Source organism: Antedon mediterranea, chromosome 2 (genome assembly GCF_964355755.1).
Source record: "Antedon mediterranea chromosome 2, ecAntMedi1.1, whole genome shotgun sequence".
Lineage (NCBI taxonomy): Eukaryota > Metazoa > Echinodermata > Crinoidea > Comatulida > Antedonidae > Antedon > Antedon mediterranea.
This window is the reverse complement of record NC_092671.1, coordinates 23,561,545-23,584,819: the sequence shown is the minus strand read 5'-3', so window position 1 is coordinate 23,584,819 and position 23,275 is coordinate 23,561,545. Positions and strand designations below refer to the sequence as shown.

The 23,275-nt window shown below is 34.6% G+C and overlaps 2 protein-coding genes across 2 annotated transcripts in view; both read right to left on the bottom strand.

Moving 5' to 3' along the window:
* The window catches only part of LOC140040738 (bifunctional purine biosynthesis protein ATIC-like), a 117,560-nt gene that overhangs the window by 85,797 nt on the left and 8,488 nt on the right, over positions 1-23,275 (bottom strand). The window lies entirely within an intron of this gene.
* Positions 19,573-21,525, bottom strand: LOC140039783 (uncharacterized). Its single transcript, XM_072085384.1, has 3 exons — positions 21,293-21,525; positions 20,679-20,870; positions 19,573-20,278 (listed from the first exon to the last, which is right to left on the bottom strand). The coding sequence occupies exons 2-3, from the start codon at positions 20,829-20,831 to the stop codon at positions 19,811-19,813; spliced, it is 621 nt and encodes a 206-aa protein (XP_071941485.1). The 5' UTR covers positions 20,832-20,870; positions 21,293-21,525; the 3' UTR covers positions 19,573-19,810.

The following is a 23,275-nucleotide window of genomic DNA, read 5'->3' as shown; positions in this document are numbered from 1 at the left end:
GAAAATGTCATTATTTTCACAATTTTACCCCAAAACTTTGATTTGTGCATAGTTTTTATAAAGCAATAAAAATAATTCAATTTTTTTAAATATTCCTATTTGTTATACGTATCTTCATCAATATCCAGTTGGAAAAACGTATTCCATAAGAATTTCTTATAGAAAATATAGTTTTTATCATTGATTCGATAAAAAACACGAAATCCAAAATACATGTAATGACGTCACATGACGTCATCAATATGCAAATTACTTTTTTTTTTATACCTAACTGTACACTAACCCTTTGCCCATCACACACCACAAAAATAATTACACAATTATCTCAATTAGTATTTTTTTGCAATTAATTAAAATATCATGTTTTTCTTAAATATATATACGCACAGAGGTGGGAATAATGCTCCGCAGTGAAAGGGTTAAACTGGAAAAGGTCTAAATTGTTTTCAAAATTACTAGGAAAGGCTTGAAAAATATAATTCGCGCGTAAGACACGTTGCGCAACTCTGACGTCATTCAAAATAGGAGGTGCACAACTTCACGTAAATGCCCACATGTTGCCAAAGTTATGAAATATTATGTTTACACATTTTAGAGATACGTGAGCCATAAAAAAACGGGAAAGAAATAAGAATAATACAGAAAAAAAAAATATTGATCCAATACAATCACAAGGAGTTATCCGCTACTAAGCGGATAACTAAAAAGAAGGGTTATCCGCAACTACTAAGTTGCGGATAACCAAAAAGATGATGAAACAGGACAGTTACAAAAAGTTTCCGCTGCTAAGCGGATAACTAACTCTATAGACATGAAACTCGTCACTTTGACGAGTTAGTTATCTGCTCGACAAACGCTACATGCACGTCCTACATTGGAATATTGCATACAGAAAAAGATTTACGCCCGTATTCTTAAACCGGACTTTAGTCGTAGTTCGAAGTTCGACTTGAAAAAGTCGTAGTTCGAGCTATTACTTCAAATTCGATTCAAAAACGAAGTAGTCGAAGTTTGCAGTTCGACTTAATGAAGTCGAGCTTTTAGTCAAGTTGCACACGTCTGGGTAAAAAAGGCTAAACATTGGCCAATGACAAGAGAGTATTTGAGGAGCAGACGAAATTTTGCGAATTGATATCACTTTCCATTTTCTTACAAAACTTTTTACGCATCAGGACTAGCCTATATACATGAAAAATAATTTTAATCGTTAATTATTAGAACAAGATCAGCATTAATTTAACAGTGAAGTACTTTTGATTAAAAACAAACAAAATCTTCAAAATATATTTAGGAACCATGGCGGTACGGTAACTTTCATATTTTCTAGGCCTCCAACAAAGTTTGATCGCGACGAACCACGTACTTCATAGCGTGACAAGAAAGCGCTAGGCCCCCTAAACATTCCATCGCGTGGTGAATTGCCGCATCTCCCATTGTCGCTATGGCGTGACGTAGTTCAAGTCGGACTTGCGCGAAGAAAATAATGTAATTTGTATAAAGTTGTAAATAAAGATGATTTTCATTATTGTAACTTATACCAATGTATATTTAATTAAGCTAATATAAATATAGATATTTCATTCTTCACTATCTGGCCAATATAACAACTCAATGACTGTTACGTTTTTTATAAACATCGTTTAAAAACCATTTAGTCGACCATTTAGCCTGCCCCCTCCAGGACTAAAAAAATCGATCAAAATCCGTCTCGATTTAGTCGAGGTTGGCCTGATTTAGTCGGTGATTTAGTTAAAGATCGGTTTATGAATTAAAATGACGTCATTTTTTTAGTTTTAGCTCGAACTACGACTAAAGTCCGGTTTAAGAATACGGGCGTAAGGCATTATGACCTGAATTGAAGAATATGATATGTTGTTAGTGCTGAATGCTGTATATTTTGTGTCATATACCGTACTGACGCGGGTATAAGCCCATACTCGGGTATAAGCCCACCCCCGACTTTTGACTAATTTTCATGAAAAATGAGGCACTCGGGTATAAGCCCACCCATTAATTCGAAGATCTACAGTGTGTGTCGTAATACATTATTTTGTATTTGGCGACGTCCATACACCGAATACACCTACCTTTGATCATAACCAAAAGCTAGGCTAATATACGCTAGGCCCATGGAGTAAAGACTCCATGGCTAGGCCATATGAGGCCTAGCGGTCCTGTTTTGTTTACACTCCATCGCGGTCGAAGATCGCTTCACACACGACGCTACAAACAAGTCGCCAAAACGGAAAACCACTATTTGGTATCGGCTGCCATAAACAAGCTTATTAAATTTCTTTGGTACATTTCTATTTAACGAACATTGTATACTTGCTTTTCTGCTTGATAAATTCTTGTTCAATTGATGTTTAAAATAAGATATTCTACGATAAATTACACAAACTATAAGCTTAATTTCCCGACACTCTACACCTCGTGTATAGAGGCAACGTCGTACACGTGAGGGCGCTCGCTCGCATGGTGGAATACACAGTGTACATGTGCTGTTTTTGACGATCTGCATTTTTGGATCCTCGGGTATAAGCCCACCCCCCCAAACTTGACGTGATTTCATGTTCGAGGGGGGTGGGCTTATACCCGCGTCAGTACGGTAGTAGTATACACAATATAATCTGTATATCACATGTAGAATAGGTGAAATTACTGGACCCGCTATTTATTCCAATTTTTAACATGTTGATGGTTTCAAAATGAAATGCGAAGGTAGCAATTTCCCAAGGAAATTATCTCAGCAACAACATATTAATGTGTAGAAGAAATTTGAAAACGTGAAATATTGATGCACGCTCTTTTAAATGTAATGAACTATGACGCAAAAGATGAAAATACGACTTTTTAAAGTCAAGTGGCCATATGATGACGTCACAACATCCGATTGGCAAAATATTCACATGAATTCGTATGTACAATCCAATAGCTTCCAGAAAACGTTTTAATCATGATTATCACTTTTTATTCTGACGAGCTGTAACGGATTGAAATTTACTGTAAAGATGAAAATAAGTGACCCACGTTATTTAAATTTTTAGACATGATGACGTCATAAAAATTAAAATATTTTTAACTCATGCGAAAGATAGTTGATTGACGTAGACAATATTAAAATCTCGGGGGAAATGGAATACGTATAAGCAAGATGCGCTCTGTTCAATGTGATGAGCAATAACGAAAGAGACAAAAATCCTATATTTTACATTCGTGTGGCCATACGATGACGTCATAACTTCCGAGAGGTAAAAATTCTGCATGAATTCATATCTACAATTTATCTTCTTACATAATAAGTAAAAAAAATTGGGGGTCACCTTTGATCCTGAAGAGCTATAATAGATTCAAAATAGGCATAATTTTGACAATATTTTATAACTTTTTCAACTAAAACGCGCGCAAATGGTCTAAATCAAAGTGTTCGTATGACGTCATTTTAATTTGAAATGATGTCAATCTTTTTTTTAATGACTAGGAAAGGCTGTAAAATCATTATTCAAGAGAAAAAAACATGATTTTCAAGCTCAGTGCGCACCTTACGCGTAAAATTTTTCGCGCGCGTGGGAATTTTTGACATGATCAAAATGTCATGATCAGCGTAGAAAGTTGATTAGAAATTAATAACTTCTTGTAAAACATGCCATTTTTAATCCATAGAAAGTTTGCCCGTGATCAGTAAGTGTAAATACAAAATGACTTTTGTTTTATAATCGATGATCAATCATTGAAATTCATAAAATCGCGTAAGTCAAGTTGCGCAACTCTGACGTAATTCAAAAATTGAAGGTGCACAAGTTCACGTAAATGTTGATATGTTGACAAAGTTACGATATGTTCTTTTTACACGTTTTAGAGAAACGCGACAAACAAAAATGACAGAAGGAAAGTATAATACAGAAAAGAAAAAAAAGATGATGAAACAGGACAGTTACAAGGAGTTATCCGCTCTACCAAGCGGATAACTAATTAAATTTCTCTTAATCTAAGAATTTCACAAAAGTAGCCTTTAGATCTCTGTTTACATAATTGTAATGAAGAGGAGCTTTGAACAAAATAGGGGAGTGAATTCCATAACTGAATGCTAGTTATTAAGAAAGTTGACCTGTTGTGAGTTCCTATGACTGGAATTTGGATCGAAATGCTGTCTCTAGCAAATCTTGTACTGTGATTGTGACGTTGTCTCGTCAGGGTAATTGTATCCAGGTAAGTTGGAGCACTTTTATTAATAATTTTATACATAATACACTCTTTTTTTTGCCCTACCAAAATCTTCAATGAATCGACTTAAACGTCTCCAGAACACTGCTGCACGCATTCTAACTCTTACTAGAAGATCCTCACACATATCTCCTATTTTATATAACCTCTATTGGCTACCTATTGACTCCCGTATAAAATATAAGATCCTTTTACTAACATTTAAAGCGCTACTTCTTAAACAACCTACTTATCTCCTTGATCTTCTTCCCACCTACACCCCTCTTGCTCGTCTTCGTTCGGCTGATCAAAACCTACTACTTGTTCCTAGAATTAACACCAAGTCTTATGGACAAAGGCCTTTTATGTTCTCTGCTGCTGCTTCTCTTTGGAATTCTCTCCCTCGTCATTTTACTCATTCAACTTCTATTGCTATTTTTTAAAAAGAACTTAAAACGCATCTTTTTAACATCCAATATAAGCGCCTTTGATTTTTACTTCGGTTTAGTTGATTTTGGTGCTATACAAATACCTAAATTATTATTATTATTATTATTGAATACAGTTTTTCCATTGAGTACCTATTTAACAAAGTATTTGGAGCAGTGAGATTTTTCTCATTTTCAATTTGAATGATTTTTTGTTGAGCACCATCCGTTTACAATTCAAATACAAAAAGTATGAAACAAATCTTGATGTTGACTACGAAAGTTCCCAATCGAATTGGAATTCCAAACAATTATTTGAAGACGCTCAAGTCGCGTCACTGGATTGGTTAAAAAAAAATACTTTATTTTAAATAAGATTAGTAAGGGCGTATGGCGCAGTGTGTTGGACGTTGGACTACCGATCGTCAGACCTAGGTTCGAATCCAACTCTCGCCGCATTGCTTGTATCCGTAGGCAAGATACTTTACTTACGTTGCCTCTCTCCACCCAGGTGTATAAATGGGTACCCAGTTAGATCTAAACACAACTTTGCGCTGGTTACCTGCATTATGGGAGTATGTTTCCATACGTGTTTGATCCCAAAAAAATACTGGGGTAATAATGCTTGTAAAGCGCCTTTGAACATGATTACTCATGAAAAGGGCGCTATATAAATGTGGTATTATTATTATTATGTTATCCGCACTCGGCGGATAACTCCTTGTGATTGTATGGGATCATCATTTTTTTTTTTTTGGTTATCCGCAACTTAGAAGTTGCGGATAACCCTTGTGATTGTAAATATCTTTTTTTTCATCTTCTTTGTTATTCTTCTTTCTTTCCCGGATTTTTGTGCGTCGCATATCTCTCATCCTTGTCAACATAAGATTGTATAACTTTGTCAAAAGATTGACCTGCAGCTGTAGATGTGCAAGAAACTTTGTTATATGACGTTAGAGTTGCGCAGCGTAAGTTACACGCGATTTTATGAATTTCAATGATTCGTCATAGATTATAAACCAAAAGTCGTTTTGTATTGACACTTGGTGAAAATTTAAGTCATATCAAGGGCAAACTTTCTATTGATTAAAAATGACATGTTTCACAAGAAGTTACGCGCGCACGCGCATTTAAAATTTCAAAATGCGCAAAATTAATTTCTAATCAACTTTCTACGCTGATCATGACATTTTTAGCATGTCAAAAATTCCCACGCGCGCGAAAAAAATTACGTGTAAGGTGCGCACGGAGCATGAAAATCATGTGTTTTTTTCTTGAATTATGATTTTACAGCCTTTCTTAGTCATTTTAAAAAAGATTTACATCATTTCAAATTAAAATGACGTCATACGAACACGTTGATTTAGACAATTTGCGTGCCTTTTAGTTGCAAAAGTGACAAAATATTGTCAAAATTATGCCTACTTTGAATCTATTATAGCTCCTCAGGATCAACCGTTACCCCCAATTTTTTTAATTTAATATGTAAGCAGATATGTTGTAGATATGAATTCATGCAGAATCTTTACCCCTCGGATGTTATGACGTCATCGTATGGCCACACGAATGTAAAATATTGGATTTTTTACTGTTTCGCTATTGCTCATTACATTAAATAGAGCGCATATCGCTTATACGTATTCCATTTCCTAAGATATTTTAATACTGTCTAGGTCAACAACTATCTTTCGCATGAGTTAAAAATATTTTAATTTTTATGACGTCATCATGTCTAAAAATGTAAATAACGTGGGTCACCTATTTTCATCTTTACAGTAAATTTCAATCTGTTATAGCTCGTCAGAATAAAAAGTGATCATCATGATTAAAACGTTTTCTGGAAGCTATTGGATTGTAGATACAGATTCATGTGAATATTTTGCCAATTAGATGTTGTGACGTCATCATATGGCCAGTTGAATACAAAAAGTCGTATTTTCATATTTTGCGTCATAGTTCATCACATTTAAAAGAGCGCGCATCTATATTTTACGGATTTAAATTTCTTAAAATTTGTATTAATGTAATTATTTAGATAATTATCTTCTAAAATTGTTATCTTTATACGTCGATTTGATGACGTCATCGTGTTAATAATTGGATTTCAAAGATGGGTCTCGTAATATCGTCTATGCTACACTGTATCATAACATATACAGCGTATTCTGTAAATACTGTAATATGATGTATGCTACAAAATAGGTACAATTCAGCACTGTAAACATTTTTATTTCATGTCATAGGATGGAATAATAATTGTCGAGGTTCATATGGTTAAGTTTGTGCATGTTGCGTTTGCGCGGATAACCCGAACTCGTCAAAGTGACGAGTTCAAATCTAGTTTTTCTGTATTATTCTTATTTCTTTCCTTCCATTTTTGTGTAGAGCGTTTCTCTAACATGTGTAAACGTAACATTTCATAACTTTGACAACATGTGGGCATTTATGTGAAGTTGTGCACCTCCTATTTTTGAATGACGTCAGAGTTGCGCAACGTGACTTACGCGCGATTTTATGAATTTCGCGTATTTAACATAGGTCAAAAACCAAATAACATTTTGAATTGAAACTTTGCAGAAGTTTAATTTATATCGTGCGCTAACTTTCTGTGGAAAAAAAATTGCGAGTTTTACACAAATTTACGCGCGCACGCGCATTTAAAATTTAAAAAAAGCGAAAAAACAATTTCTAATCGACTTTCTACGCGTTTCATGTCATTTAGAGCATGTCAAAAATTCCCACGCACCCGCAATTTTTTACGTGCGCGGTGCGCACGTAGCGTTAAAAACATTCCTTTTTCGAGTGATTTATGTTTTTCCAGCCTTTTCTAGTAATTTTACAAACTTTTAAACAATTTTGACTTAAAATGACGTTATACGAGCACGTAGAATTGAACAATTTGCACGGGTTTTTGATGAAAAAAATCAAAAATTCGTCAAAATTAAGCCTTTTTTTAAACAGTCGTAATTTCTATACTAAACAATGAAAGTTATTTTTATTACATATTCTGGAAGTTGATGAGTTGTAGATATCGGATCATGCATTAATATGGCTAACAGGACATTGTGATGTCATCGTAAGGCCACGCGAATATAAAATTTAGGATTTTTGTATCTTTCTTCATAGCTCATCACATTTAATAGAGCGCATCTACACTTATCCGTTTTCCATTTTCACCCCGATTTTGATATTGTCTAGGTCAATCAACTATCTTTCGCACGAGTTAAAAATATTTTTATTTTTATGACGTCATCATGCCTAAAAATTTAAATTACATGTGGCATAAATTTCATATTTACAGTAAAATTTAATCTGTTATAGCTCATAAGAATGAAATGTGATAATCATGATTAAAACGTTTTCTGGAAGCTATTGAATTGTAGATACAAAATCATGTGAACATTTTGCTAATCGGATGTTGTGACGTCATCATATGGCCAGTTATATAAAAAAAGTCGTATTTTCAACTTTTGCGTTATAATTCATTACATTTAAAAGAGCGCGCATCAATATTTCACGTATTCAAATTTCTTGTACACGCTAATATGTTGTTGCTGAGATAATTTCCTTATGAAATTGCTACCTTCGCGTTTCATTTTGAAACCGTCAGCATGTTAAAAATTGGAATAAATAGCGGGTCCCGTATTTTCCCCTATTCTACACTGTATGTGATTGTGATATGTATACAGATTATACTGTGTATACTATATGACACAAAATAACAGAATTCAGCAATAACAACATAATCATATTCTTCAGCCCAGGTCATAATGTCATAATCTTTTTCTGTGTGCAATATTCCAACGTATGACGTGCTCGTGGCGTTTGTCGTGCGGATAACTAACTCGTCAAAGTGACGAGTTTCATGTCTAGTTATTATTAGAAATATCATGAAAGATAAAACTCATCCTCTTTCCAATACTTTCCGTGTTAGTCCTCAAAGCTGCAGATTACTGATCACGAGAAAAATAAATACTGAGCACTATAATAAATAATTTAATCCCACAATAGTTAGAACCTACAATGCTGTGCAATACAAACTTCGTGTATTTTTTTAATAACATTGTTTAGGATCTTTACCAATTTCATTGTTGTGCTATTTGCTTCTCATTGGTGTATTTTAACATATATTTCAGATTGTTATGATAATTGTTATTGAATAGAACAAAGCGGGTCCACTTTTTTATTGGCTGTACAGTACTTGTTTTAGTTGGCTTGCGAATATACAGCCAGTTGTACTGTACAATATGCAAAGGAACGGGCCTGATTTCCGATTTTCCGATAAAATGCAATTTATAGTGCAAAAGTATATGGAAATCAGTATAATGCTTATTGTTAGTAACGCAACGCTTTATTTCTGCTATGTTAAACTGCACCTGACATAATATGTAAATTTCCCGTTCTTTTGTTTCTATTATTCCCATTTACTGTGCTGCGCTTGTCGTTGTCGTTCTTTTCATTTCGTGAGCGGTAATCCTTTGCATACCTTTGTATTACACCAAACAGGCCAGTGATGTAAGTTCGTTATTTGCTTCCTTTGATTACTCTCTTTAGTTTAGTTTAGGCTTAATACCATTTCTACATTTTGCTAATTTAACCTGGATACATTGTAGTTCTTTATTGTATTATTTTGTTACATTTTCAGTTTGAACCACAATAAATCAATGAAGTGCAAAACCTGGTTGGAAGTTTTTTTGTTGTATACCGATTAACGTACGACGCTACGAGCGTTACACTTATTTTTAAACAATAGTAATCCATTGAATTCATTCTCATTTTTACATACCAGTATTATTTGGTTGTTAAAATACATTCAATCATCTTTTATTGTGTATTGTGACTTTCTCATGCTTAATCTTAATAAAAATGCCAATATAAAAATAGCAATAAAAATAGTAGATACTTGTTTTATAACGTTATCAAAAATCATGTTTCTAGATAAAAATATACATAAAACCAATGTGGCAAAGAGTTATTTTTTCAGGGTCGTAGCCAGCACAAATCAACTTTTCGGTGAAGCTGAAAAGATTTTTTCCAATTCCTCATTAAGCATAATAAAAGAACTTTTGTCTATTGTTAAACTATAATATAGGAATGCTTAATAGCCAAAAAGTTCCACAAAAGTTATCCTGTCATTTGAGAGAAATATTGATTTAAAAACGATAAAAAATAAAATTTCTCCCATTGCTATTTTCCATTACATGACCTTAATTTGATCAATCATGCGCAATATATTTTCAGCAGACGAGGAACTTCTATAGCAAACAACCAATTCAGACATTTTAGGGCTCACACATGTTCGTTTAGAGAAGCAATATAAAGTGTTATTTCAACTCTAGGTGCATTTTTTATATAGAAATACAAGCGCAACAAAGATCAGGTAAAAGTGAAAAAGCATTCGCAGTGGCGGATCTAGTGGGGGGGGGGGGGGTGTTGTGAATAGGGTGGCCACCCCCTTAATTCTCAAAAAAAAAAATAAAAATAAAGATGCAATCTACCCGCGATTGACCATCGCTAGACGTGGATTAATCTTTTAATTAAGACTAAGAGTAGGCTAGGCCCTACTAGGCCTAGAGCTGGGGTTAGCACTAATAGTTGTGTAAATAGGCCTAGGCCTACACAGTGAAAGAGCTAAGAGTTCAATTACTATTATGCATGAATTGAAGAGTTTAAAAAGAAAACGCGATTTAAAATCTTCGGAAAATACCAACAACTGAGTTATTTTCAAAACACACGCACTCCTAAAACTACCAGCATCACGTTGTCTAGCTCGCTCCTCGTGTGAATACTGACGTCATCACTCTCCAAAAATACACCATTTTCCATTGCAGTTAATTTCCGCCAACCTGGTCCATGTGTGCAAGCGTTAGCGTGGTATATTTACACCCCTGAGTGGAGTGTAATATCGGGAACTTTTTTCTCGCGCATGAAGGTTTTTTGTATAATATTATGGTATGCAGTATAAACGATAAAAATAAACGAGAAACATGGTGTTCTTTTATTATTTTATAGGCATAAAATAAACATGAAATGTCTTTTATGTACACGGGACGGCCGAAAAAAGTATGTGGCGTATTTAGCGTTTCTTGATTTGTGTTATAGACACGGCGATTACTGCAATCATTGTATACCAAATTACATTGAGTTATTCACCCGGCTGTAGGGTATATATCTCTGAGGTTAACAGACCACCAAAACACGGTACACAACACATGCACTATCGAGGCATTTTCGGAGTACTGCATTACCAAATGTTAATTATGTTTGAAGGTTTTTCGATCAAAGTTTATTATTAGTTCGTCGAAAAAGATCCGTACAGTATTTAGAAAGGATTTATTTAAATTTACATTATGTATTGCTATTAAGTGTGATGGAAACCGTTTCTCTAGCCTATTAAACAGTGTGTAAGCATCTATTTTTTCAACACTTTTCTGTCATTGACGCGATTATTTGGCCATTGGTAAACACATTTTTATATATTATTATTCTGAAAATAATTGAACTGTAAACATAATTCTTTCAAGTGTTTGTTTATTTACAAATCATTCCACCAGATCAACTATTTTTTATTTCCATTACATCCAACCAAACAAGTAAAAAATGTAGTTAAAATATCGTATCATCTAGCGCGTACGATCATACGCGCTAGATTGTTTACTCAAAAAGTAACCAGTGACCTTACCCTATTCAACCTTTTTTTTAAAGTTGAGCCTCTCATGACCTGGAATTTGTTTGTCTTCCTACGCCAAGATAATATAGTTCCACATGCTATGTGAATTTTTCTCTTAAAATAAAAAAATATTTATTAAAAGCCTCGATATGAAGTATTTATTATTCAAATCTTTTAAAGAAAAATCACACATACCATAAAGAATGTCCATTTTTATTTTTTAAATTGTGAAAATTAGCTTTAATTTGATATGAAAATCGTCTTCTATAAATAGGTTTTTCGTAACGAAAGGTAAATTTTGGTGAAAAAATACAATTTTGAATAACCGTTTATGGAAAAATATTATGGATTTTGGTATTAAATTATAGCTAAATCTACATTGACATCGATAAAACATAGATTACAAACGTATTGTGCATGGTAATTGTGCGAACTACATTTTAAAATGGTGCATGAGGCGTAAATCCCGAATTTCAAAGATTGAACTATTATAATCCGGTGAACATTGTAGTGAGTAAAATATTGTACGCGCTAGTTGTGACGTTTTCCGTTTAATACATTAATGCACCCTATCAGCGAATGGTACGTTCCATATTTTGAACGGCTGTTTAGTTTTCCTCGCCAGCTCGACGCGAGGTATGTGACAGCAGCGATGTCGGAGATTGACATGTCCTATTCTGTCATAGAATATCTGGTTTTACACATTAATTTAACAACTTAAAATTGATGTAATGTGCGGGAGATTTATTATGCAAGTATACAATGCTAATGCATTAGGTTTAAATGTATCGAAGAAATTTATTAGAATAATTTACCAACGTTACATTTGACTCTCAGGGTTCTCGCCAGGGTGGTCGGCCCCGTCCACCACTCGGAATTTCCGACCACCACTTTCATGGCGACGACCACCACTGTATTTACACATGTAGGCCTAGATCGTAGCCTAATGTTGTTATAATTATCTACGCGTCGATCGTAGGGTTAACACCATTGTCATCGCCTTTAGAAAAAGCATGGACAATGCAAATTAACAATGTACTGTTCACTATTTTGTAGCCACCCTATGCACTGACTGGTTAGCCTAATTTAGCCGGACGAGACGACATCGTTGGCCGAATCGACATCGGAGTCGAGTCAAGTTTCGGCGGCCTCTTTATACAGTAGGCTTACGCTATTAATTTAATCCTACCTTGGCTTAGCGAATTATAAATACACCAACGTCAACATAAAAAAATACATGCAAAATCAATATATTCCATGTTTAATATTAGGTATCCCAATGAAAGCGTACAGAGGTTTATCACTTTTGAAATATTAAAAAAATTCGAATAAGTAGTATGACTTTGATGGTAAATAAATCGTGTTCACTCTTAATTAATGTTATGGTTCAGTGATTTTGTTTGATTTTTTGATAATGGAATAGCCCATGGGGGATGGGAACCCTGCTGGACACCCAAGCCTAGAGAGCGGTATCCAAGGAGACATCTTTCTCTTTGGCCTGGGTGACTGGCAGGGAGAGGTGTGTTCTCCTTGCTAATAAAGCAAATAATAAATGCTAAAATGTATAAGTAAATTAAACTGCTATAAACTGAGCCTGTTTTGCTTGCCTGTTTATATTCCAATAAATGTTTGTTGTGAGATCAAATCAAGACGATTTACCTGGTACAGTATCATTATTGTTGCACGTGTCAACCGCAATCCCACACAAGTTAGGGAGGCCTGAGCCTTTTACAGTGGTGTCAGAAGTGGGATTGAACACAAGACCAGATAAAGGTAAAAAGTACGTTATTCAAGGAAGACCTCAGTTTATGGAAGAATATTATATACTATGGCTATGGAAAACGAAGCAGGTCCTTCTACACAGGAGATTTTACAAACAAATGCAATACAGCGATCATATTGTGTATTCAAATAATATATGTAATTGAATTCCGTTACATGCCCTGACTGGAAAGAAAACTAGAAATGCGGGGAAGGGAAACTATACAACAAGCCCATCAAGTGGCAAAAGATAACATTGAAAGGAAACTAGAAAACTCTACACTGAAGCAAAATATACATAAGATGAGTCCACAACTGAGCGTTGGAGATCGTGTACTGTTGAAAAGGTGTGCTTTTGAAGGCAGACACAAGTTAGAAGACAAGTTTCATCACGATGCCTACATCATAGTTTGGGTTAACAACGCTGGAGACGTTTACAAGATTCGGCCTCTCCTGGGTGGCCCAACACGTACTGTAAATAGAAAACTCTTAATTGTTGATCCAAGGGAAGCAACAACTGAAGACATTGTAGGAAGCGACTCAGATGAAGAAGATGATATGCCAACCTGGGTATTTACACATCATGACTTACCACAGCAGGATGCGATACACCAACCAGTAGGACCACAACTCAGACGATCATCAAGATCAACTAGAGCTTTTCATAGTAACCCTGAGAAATGGCCAAAGTCTACAGTTTCTCGCCATTAAGTGTTGACTTATTTTATGAACTTGTATTTTACGTATGCACACCTTCTATTGTTTTGTGCTACTTTTCTGTAATTGTTAAACCATTTGAAGCTAAATAATCTATGATGATAAAGTGTTTGGTGTTCATCAATCTTTACTGAATAGGAGTTATTGTTATAATTATGTTACTATTGTTTACCTAATTGTTAATAGGTATTTAAGTTTATGAGTACAGCATGTTATGGTGTCATAATATGGTATTTTGAAAATAATTAGGTACACACAGGTTCTTGTATCATGTAACATGAGATGTATTTATAGATGATTGAAAAGTTGATAATAATGGTTTAAAGTAACACAATCTCTGGAGCTTGTATTATATAATGTACTGATCTGTCACAGGGTAATGATTATAGGGTAACCTGTGAGTTGTAGTTATAGTTTTTGAGGTATAAAGCCGTATGGTGGCACCTATTGGATTGGTCATGCTCCTTGAGCTGTTAGTGGTGTTGGAAAGCAGTCTTATGGGTGAACCTTTAGCAGTGGTCATGAGGTGCGATCAGAACTTTACTGATCGGGTGAGTGTCATGGTAACAAGGGCCATGATGGGTGGACTCGCATTGGAAATTCCTCATACTTCTGCTATTGAGAGGGACCGTACTGGCTCCGTATTTAGTATCTTCACTTTAACAGTTGGCATGAAATGATGGTTAGGAGTCCATTGCAGAATGTCTTAACGGGGAGTGGCATCCCAATGCTATTTCAACCAACAATCGGGTATCTAATAATCAGTATACTTTTATCTTGCGACAGTGTGTCAGATTACAATACTTGGGGGCCAAGTATAGTCATCACGGGGAACATGTTATGGTTCAGTGATTTTGTTTGATTTTTTGATAATGGAATAGCCCATGGGGGATGGGAACCCTGCTGGACACCCAAGCCTAGAGAGCGGTATCCAAGGAGACATCTTTCTCTTTGGCCTGGGTGACTGGCAGGGAGAGGTGTGTTCTCCTTGCTAATAAAGCAAATAATAAATGCTAAAATGTATAAGTAAATTAAACTGCTATAAACTGAGCCTGTTTTGCTTGCCTGTTTATATTCCAATAAATGTTTGTTGGGAGATCAAATCAAGACGATTTACCTGGTACAGTATCATTATTGTTGCACGTGTCAACCGCAATCCCACACAAGTTAGGGAGGCCGGAGCCTTTTACAATTAATACTTAAAAAATGTATATTGTTTGAAAGTACTTGTTTTAATCTATGTATAAGTGTGTTTACAATTAAAATTAATGAAGTAGTTGCCGAGAAAATGCGATTTTAAAACGGTTCTAAAATCCCGTCGAGCCGATTTCCGCGCGTTGAAAACCTCATCGGAAAATCCCCATCAGTTTTCAAAACACAATCGCACGATTACCATTGAAGCTAGCGGATTAATTTTTGTTGTATGTCATCAGGCTTTAAATGAGCTTTAATTTGATGTGAAAATCGTCTTCTATAAATAGGTTTTTCGTAACGAAAGATCAATTTTGGTGACAAAAAAACAATTTTGAATCACCGTTTATGGAAAAATTTTATGGATTTTGGTATTAAATTATAGCTAAATCTACATTGAAATCGATAAAACATAGATTACAAACGTATTGTGCATGGTAATTGTGCGAACTACATTTTAAAATGGTGCATGAGGCGTAAATCCCGTTCAGAATTTTGAAGATTGAACCATTATAATCCGGTGAATATTGTAGTGAGTAAAATATTGTACTGTAAAGTACGCGCTAGTTTGTTGTGACGTTTTCCGTTTAATACATCAATGCACCCTATCAGCGAATGGTACGTTCCATATTTTGAACACGTTGTTTTAGTTTTCCTCGCTCGACTTCGGCCGGCTCGACGCGAGATGCGTGACAGCAGCGATGTCGGAGATTGACATGTCCTATTCCGTCGTAGAATATCTGGTTTTAAACATTAATTTAACAACTTAAAATTGATGTAATGTGCGGAAGATTTATTATCCAAGTGTACAATGCAAATGCGTTAGGTTAAAATGTACCAAAGAAATTTATTAAGCTAATTTACCAACGTTACATTTGACTCGGTGTATACGGCGGTCGAAAGTCATTAACTGCGACCGAAATACTTTAACGGTAGCGACTACTGATCGCGAGTAAGCCGTGACTTGGCCTAAACTTTAGCTCCGTATTTCAATTTAATAACGTAATAATACGAAAAGAAAACAATTTTTATAATGTTATATATACTATTCAGGTAAACAATTAATTGTTTTAATTAACGTTGATTATTTTAAATGAGTTTATTTTGACCCATTGTGCATTTGCCTTAAAAGAGCATATCATACTTAGCAGCCCGGCTTAGATTTGGTGTCATAATCATACGGGCCTAAAATCTTGTTTTACGTATTCAAAAGTTATATATAATAGTATTTATGATTGAAATTTAATAATATAAAGTATATTAAAATATTCTAATAATCATACTTACCGAAAATTAGTGTAAAAGAAAGGAAACAGTACACACAGTTTTTAACATACTTTTTCATTTTTTTTTAATAATTTTAAATTTCACCATTAAAAAAATTTTTTTTTTCATATACACATCTAAAATATATTTATTAATGAAATATACACTACATTCTAACAAGTACAAAAAAAATTTAATGAATTAGTACAGTAGTTCAAAAGTTACAGATCATTGAAAAATTGCAGTTTTTTCATTTTTTTTGGGAATTCCAGCAAAAATGGGCGCTAAATGCTTTCCTACCACTTTGCGGACCAATAATTTAAAAAATAGGTTTCGTTGAGGCTCCAAAAAAAATAGAGTTGTACAACTCTGTGATATCTATAGGTTTAACAAAATTCAAAACTTTTAACTAATTATTGTAAAAGTTATAACCTTTTAAAAATGCTTCCAATTTCAACTGCAAACCATTTTTAGGCCAAAAAAATCGTATATTTTTTACCATTTTAATAACCATAACTTTAGAACGGGTAATCGGATTTCAATCATTTAAATTGCAAAATGCTAATTACATTAAGTTCTTTATGGTTAACTGAATTTTAAAATTATTCTGAATTTTTTCATTGGGATACCTACTATACTGTAAATGCATAACCGAGTTAAGTTGTTATCATTCATTATTGTAACAACAATGAATTCACTGTTAAATAATTTCTCTTTGATAATGATATACTGTACAGCTTTTTCTTATTAGATAGCAATGCATACATGTTGAAGTTAATTGGATAACATACCATGTTGAAGTTAGTTGGATAACTTACCAGGTTGACGTGATTAGTAGTATGAAATACAGTACCGGACAGAATTACTGCAGATTTTGAACGCATTCAACGCATTGTTAAAGTGTTGACAATGCGTTGTCCGTTGGAGTTGAAAGTGTTCAGTTCGTTGAACTTTTTATTCAACCAACACAATGTGTTGCGTTGAGTTTGCGTTGAAATAACAATCGTACAGTATGGTATTTACAGATTACCAGTGTGTATTAGTAGTAGTAGTAATAGTATAAAATACAGTATTACAAATAATGAGGAAAACAAACATAATGTGTATTTTTCCGTGGAAACCTAGCTTAATAATAAATTACACTAGGCTAGGCCTACTACTAACGTCATAACGAGTAGGCCTGTGTGTATGAGCTACGTCTGCCCTTGCATCTACAGTAGTGGTCATGTCCTCAATTACTGTGTGCCTATATTAAAACTGGAGTAGTAAATACCCAAGTTAAGGCGGCGGTGAATCATGGAGGCTAGGTCACTTCGTAATTAATTATTTCCAAACTAAAAACTTTGCAGTACTACATTTCTCAATTGATTGTAAAAACAAAAACGCCCGTCGTGAAAGGCAACAATACACATACTTAATTTTACGATCCTTGGTCGTGTCTTTTTCATGCATGCTTTTCGTGACGTATGGGGGAACAAACTGATCAAAAGGTGAAGAGTTCATTCATTATGAAATAACGCGTAATTACAAGAAACAAATCGTTTAGTTTTATTATCCCTAAAATTATCATATATTATATTATAAATTAATTAATTATTGTGACGCCTAATGTAACCCATGCAGAGAAAAGCGTTAAATAGAATAACCAATAAATAGGAATGACTAATCAAATGCAAGACAATAGGCAATGTTAGGCATTTTCTTTAAAATCAAAACCTTATTGTTTCATTGTATGAATGGGATGGGAGTTTTTGGGAAAGATTTTTGTGGACACATTCGAAAGAAATTTCATGATGAAAACACCTTACACTACTAGATCCAGAATTATACGTTTACGCGACCGTGGTAACACTGTCAAACAGATACAGGAAACGCTCGGCGAATTTCGGAACGATTCAATAGCAATTCGACGATTGCCGATAAAGCTCGCACTGGCCGGCCCAGTAAATTTAGAGACGAACACTTGGCAATTATAAACAACGAAATGGATGCCAACTCAGAATTGAATTCAAGTAAGTTGCGGGATATATTGGAAGAGAAAACAGGCTGTACATTTTCAGACAGATCCGTAAGACGACGACGTAGGAGACTGGGATGGGTTTGCGAAGGTGCAAGATATTGCCAATTAATAGGAGCAAAGAATCGGATTTAATCGATTTGATTTCGCAGTGAAATGTATACGAAATGCCGAACAGTTTAAACGTGTTATCTTTACAGACGAATGTACAATTGAACTTGATAATCATGCTAGAATTACATTTAGGAAGCTGCATGAACAACCGAAATTGAAACCTACGGCCAAACATCCAACAAAAGTACATGTATGGGCGGGAATTTCTACAGAGGGAGCAACGCCAATCAAAATATTTGACGGGATAATGAGGAAAGAATTTTATGTAAACACGATTTTAGATCACGTATTTTGTCCGTATGTTTCAGCTAAAGTTCACAGATAACAAATTCCGTTTCATGCAGGACAACGATCCCAAACATACTTCGCGTTACGCTGTCGATTATTTCAAAAGAGAGAACATATATTGGTGGAAAACCCCGGCGGAGTCACCAGACCTTAATCCCATCGAGCTTGTGTGGCATCAACTTAAAGATTTTTTACGAAAGGTAATTCAATTCATCTTTTATTGGTCTAATTCTCATAATGTACCGTAAGTAAAAATCGGTGTTCATACACTGCAGTTTAAAAACATGAATTAATTGTCTACGAAAACTTCATTTGAACAAATTTTGGATTTTTGACAAATTGTTTATAATTATTCTGTATAACGTAATTTTACGATTGTATTTTATAGGAATGGAAACCGATGGTGAAGGCTGAACTGGTTGCAGGCATCAATCAGTTTTGGAAAACAAAGATGAACCGTAAACTGTGCAGGAAATATGTATCCCATCTGAGAATCGTCGTACCTGCTGTTATTACATGCAAGGGACACACGACGGGTTACTAGTGCCGCTACCGATTTTTTTCGCGTCTCATTTATCTCGCGTTTTTAATATTTAAGTGTTTAGTTTAACGAATGTAATATATAATGTTTAGTTGCCATTTATCTCTGGAAATTACGTTTTATGCTGTACATATTTACTGTGGTATGATCCATATTTTAATGTGTAATTAAATTCCTGATTTCAATCATGCTATTATATATATTATATATTAAAGTATAAAAAAAAAAGCCAAACTATAATTGCAATTGATTTTATTTATTTATCCAAAGACCTAGAAAACAAACGAAAGCAATAAAAACAAAAAGCCAAACTATAATTACAATTGAATTTTATTTATTTATAAATCAAAGACATAGAAAACAAATGATAGCAATCAAAACAAAGGCTAATAATGGCAAAGAATAAAAAATAGTACAATTTAAATATATTACAATTACAATAGTTAAATCTAGGCCTACTCTCGTTGGTGTCTCTGTTTAAATTTAATTTGTCTACGCGACTTAAGGCATTCTTTCCATCTGATATCCATTTCTGCAACAGGGGCAGGAGCTAAGTTAAACACTTCAGTCTTAATGTAGTCCAATCTTGTCGCGTCGAGTCGAGCAGCGCCGTTTCATCCTGATGTGTTGCAATTGCATCTTTCTTCTTCGGTAAAGAAGTATTCAGTCAATAGTCGTGCAATCTTTAGTCGGTCGTCAGTAAAGCTAAGTAGTCGTCGTCGTAAGTCCTGTGGTATTTGATGTGGGTCATTGTTCAATGGTGGTTGGTGTTGTGCTGCTTGTGGCTGTTGTTGTCTGATGGTAGTTTGTTGTTGTAAAGTTGCCATAATGTCAGACACCTGTTGGTGCAGTCTAAGTTCAAGTCGGTCTTGGCGACGCTCCATCTCATTCTCATCATCCCATCGGTCACTCGCAAATGTCATTTCCTTGTCGTTGTCGTTGGTCAGTTCGTCTAGTATCTGGTCTGCGTTGTGGAGGTCGATGTTGTCGGTGTCATAGATCATGAATCTGTTCTCAAATTCTTCGTCAGAGTCAGCATTTGGTGGTAGCGGCGAATGAGTTACTTCTATAACTGTCGCAGCCTACATAAAATATAAACAAAAGAAACTTCATTAATCGACCTGCAAAAATTACGTAATTAATAAGGGACACATGTACAGTTATGGTTTTGTTTTTTTTTTTTTTGGTTTCAAGGTATTAAAGATATATTGTTTCCCCAAAACCATGAAAAATAAAGATTAAAAAAAAATCAGACTTTGAATAGGTTATTTTATAGTTTCAATAAAGTTACTCACTTCGGCAAAAAACCCAAAACAATTTGACTATTTTTTGCTTTAAATTACATTTGTTAAGGTAAATACATTTTTTCAAACCAATTTTTGGTCAAATTTATGTGACATTAACATTGTGATAAGTAATCTAATACAATGTCAGAAAAATTTAATGTACAGTATGTAATGTAAAAACAGAATTTAAGCCTACCTTCTTTGTAACATCGACAGTACTCTGACGGCGTCTTCTTTTTGGTGCAGGTTCTGGTATGTTATCTACATTGTCGCCATCACCATCATTGTCGCCATCACCATCAATACCATCGTCATCTTTGTCAACTCGTTCGTCGTCTGCCTCGGTCATAAATTCGTATAGGATCGTTTCCCCCGTTTCTGCTTTTACCTGTATCAGAAAAAAATATTTAGTTTAAACATTTGCCATACATTTAAAAAACGATACATTGGTTGGGTCGAGTATTTTAACTAACAATAAATTTAACAATATCATTTTTGGAAATATGTAAAACAATTTAATTAAAAGGCGACCTATTCTTTAACATTTTTGAAAGAGATGCTCGATGTTGAACTAAAATATCATAAAACAAAAGTGAATGAACCTATAACGAAATAAATAAACCATAGATAATTAAGTATTTTAACTAACAATAAATTTAATTTAAAACGGGCAACAATATCATTTTTGGAAATATGTAAAACAATTTAATTAAAAAAGCGACCCCTTCCTTAACATTTTTAAAAGAGATGATCGCTGTTTGAACTAAAATATCATAAAGCCAACAAAAAAAAAGAATGTTGATTACTCACCTCTGATGCAAATATATCATTAAACTTAACAGCAACTGTTGGTCCTCTCAATCCCGACGCTAATACTCGTTGGACCAGGTCTCCTCTTTGTAACTTTTTAGGGTTGCCTGTCGTTTCTTCATTGGAAGTCTTACGTACTGTAATTTGACGTGGCTTACAGAATTATAGCCAGTCCAGCATACTACAACGGCGTCGGGATAAACTCCCTTAACGGTTCCTCGTAACCAAATACCAGAATCTGGGTCAATAGCTTGTATAGCTTGTCCGCGTAAACATTTTGTAACAGTAATATAATATAATTTGATAATGATCAGCAGCAACTAAGATTGGAATGGTGGAAACACTGAGTATTGCTAAGGTTTTTATACTTATTTCTATGAATTAAAATATCTATATTGTTTTTTTACAATAACTGTCCGTCACAAAAGCCATTGTTAAAACTAGAGCGGCGACGACTTGAAACGTGTTACCGATAACAGCCGTTTCACTATTGATGTCACCGACGCATTGTTGAACGTTTCATCAAAGCTCAACGACTTCAACGTGTTGAACGCTATAGAATTCCATTGTCTAACGTATTCAATGAACGATACGCGAACGCTCAACGGGTTCAACACATTCAACACGCTTGTTTTTAAACAATGTTTTATTGGATAATTATTATTTATTTATTTTGGTATACAAGGTAAGAGGAAGGCCGGTATACAAACATTAAAAATTGCCAGCCAATATTAAGTAACACATAAATGATAATCGTACAATCTACCTTATCTGATTTAGTAATTAAAAAAAAACATTTCTAATGAAATAACATGCCTTGTGTAAGCAAAATACCCTTTTAAATACAAATACAGTGTCAGGGAATAATTTCGCCAGTGTAGCATAGCAAAAAGTTATACAAAACAACCTTTTTGCTACACTTTTCTAAAATTGTGTAGCAAAAAATACAATACAAAACTATGTTTCTCGACTCAAAAATCAGTTTGATTAGCAATACAGTAGAACCTCCATTTTACGTACGGTACGGGACCAAAAGGCGTACGTAAAACAAAGGATTCGTAAAATCAAGGTTGACCTTAAATTGACCCCAAATACGTAGAGATCGTAGCTATAAAGGCTACCCTGTTTGTCTACTTTATTGAACAGCATGCAGGTTGTCACTAGCTAGGCCTTGCCTAGACTATTCAGGCCAGGCTAGAAAAGTACAGTACTGTACAGTATATACAGGCTGTGAGATGTTTAAATAAAGTGTAAAATATCAATGTTCTTGTATTTTCTATCAATAAAAACAGTCGCTGCTTAAATGCACGTGCGTAGCTTGACTCAAACACACAGCAGAATTCCACACACAGCCATCATATTGTGGCTTTGTGTGCTTTGTTGTTGTTAAATTGCGCCCTCAATGTAAGAAAATGATGACGTCATCGGTTATTTTAAGCGTACGTAAAATCAAGGGAACGTAAAACACAGGTTCTACTGTATTGACCATATTATAGTAAGCTTGTGATAGTTTTTATTGTTCAATTATATTACTACAGTACAGAAAGAAATTGCTGCTTCGTATCTACGCGTAGGCTTTCGTAGGTAATTGTTTGTAGCATACAATGTATTGTTTGTAGCCTACGATGTATTGTTCTCTCTTACGATGTATTGTTTGTAGCCTACGATGTATTGTTCTTAGTCTACGATGTATTGTTCGTAGCCTACGATGTATTGTTCGTAGCCTACGATGTATTGTTATGAAATCTAGGCTACGCCGCGATCGTAGGGTGGTTCGTAGAAGCATGGACAATGCAAACAAACAATGTATTGTTTGCTAATTAAAATCCTACCTAAAGATAGGTCAATTTTTGTAGCCACCCTACGCATCGGTTATCCTAATTTGGACGGAAATCCGCAGACGAAACGACATCGGGCCGGTGGACCTCAGCTCACGTAGAGAGTCGAGGCTAGGCCTAGCCTGTTTTGGCGGCCTATACTATA

Bases quoted from the DNA above. Each gene is read 5' to 3' on its own strand.
- LOC140039783 (XM_072085384.1), bottom strand. From the start codon at position 20,831: ATGACCGAGGCAGACGACGAACGAGTTGACAAAGATGACGATGGTATT. The intron at 20,279-20,678 runs GTAGGCTTAAAT...TATTTTATGTAG, and splicing joins CTGTCGATGTTACAAAGAAG to GCTGCGACAGTTATAGAAGT.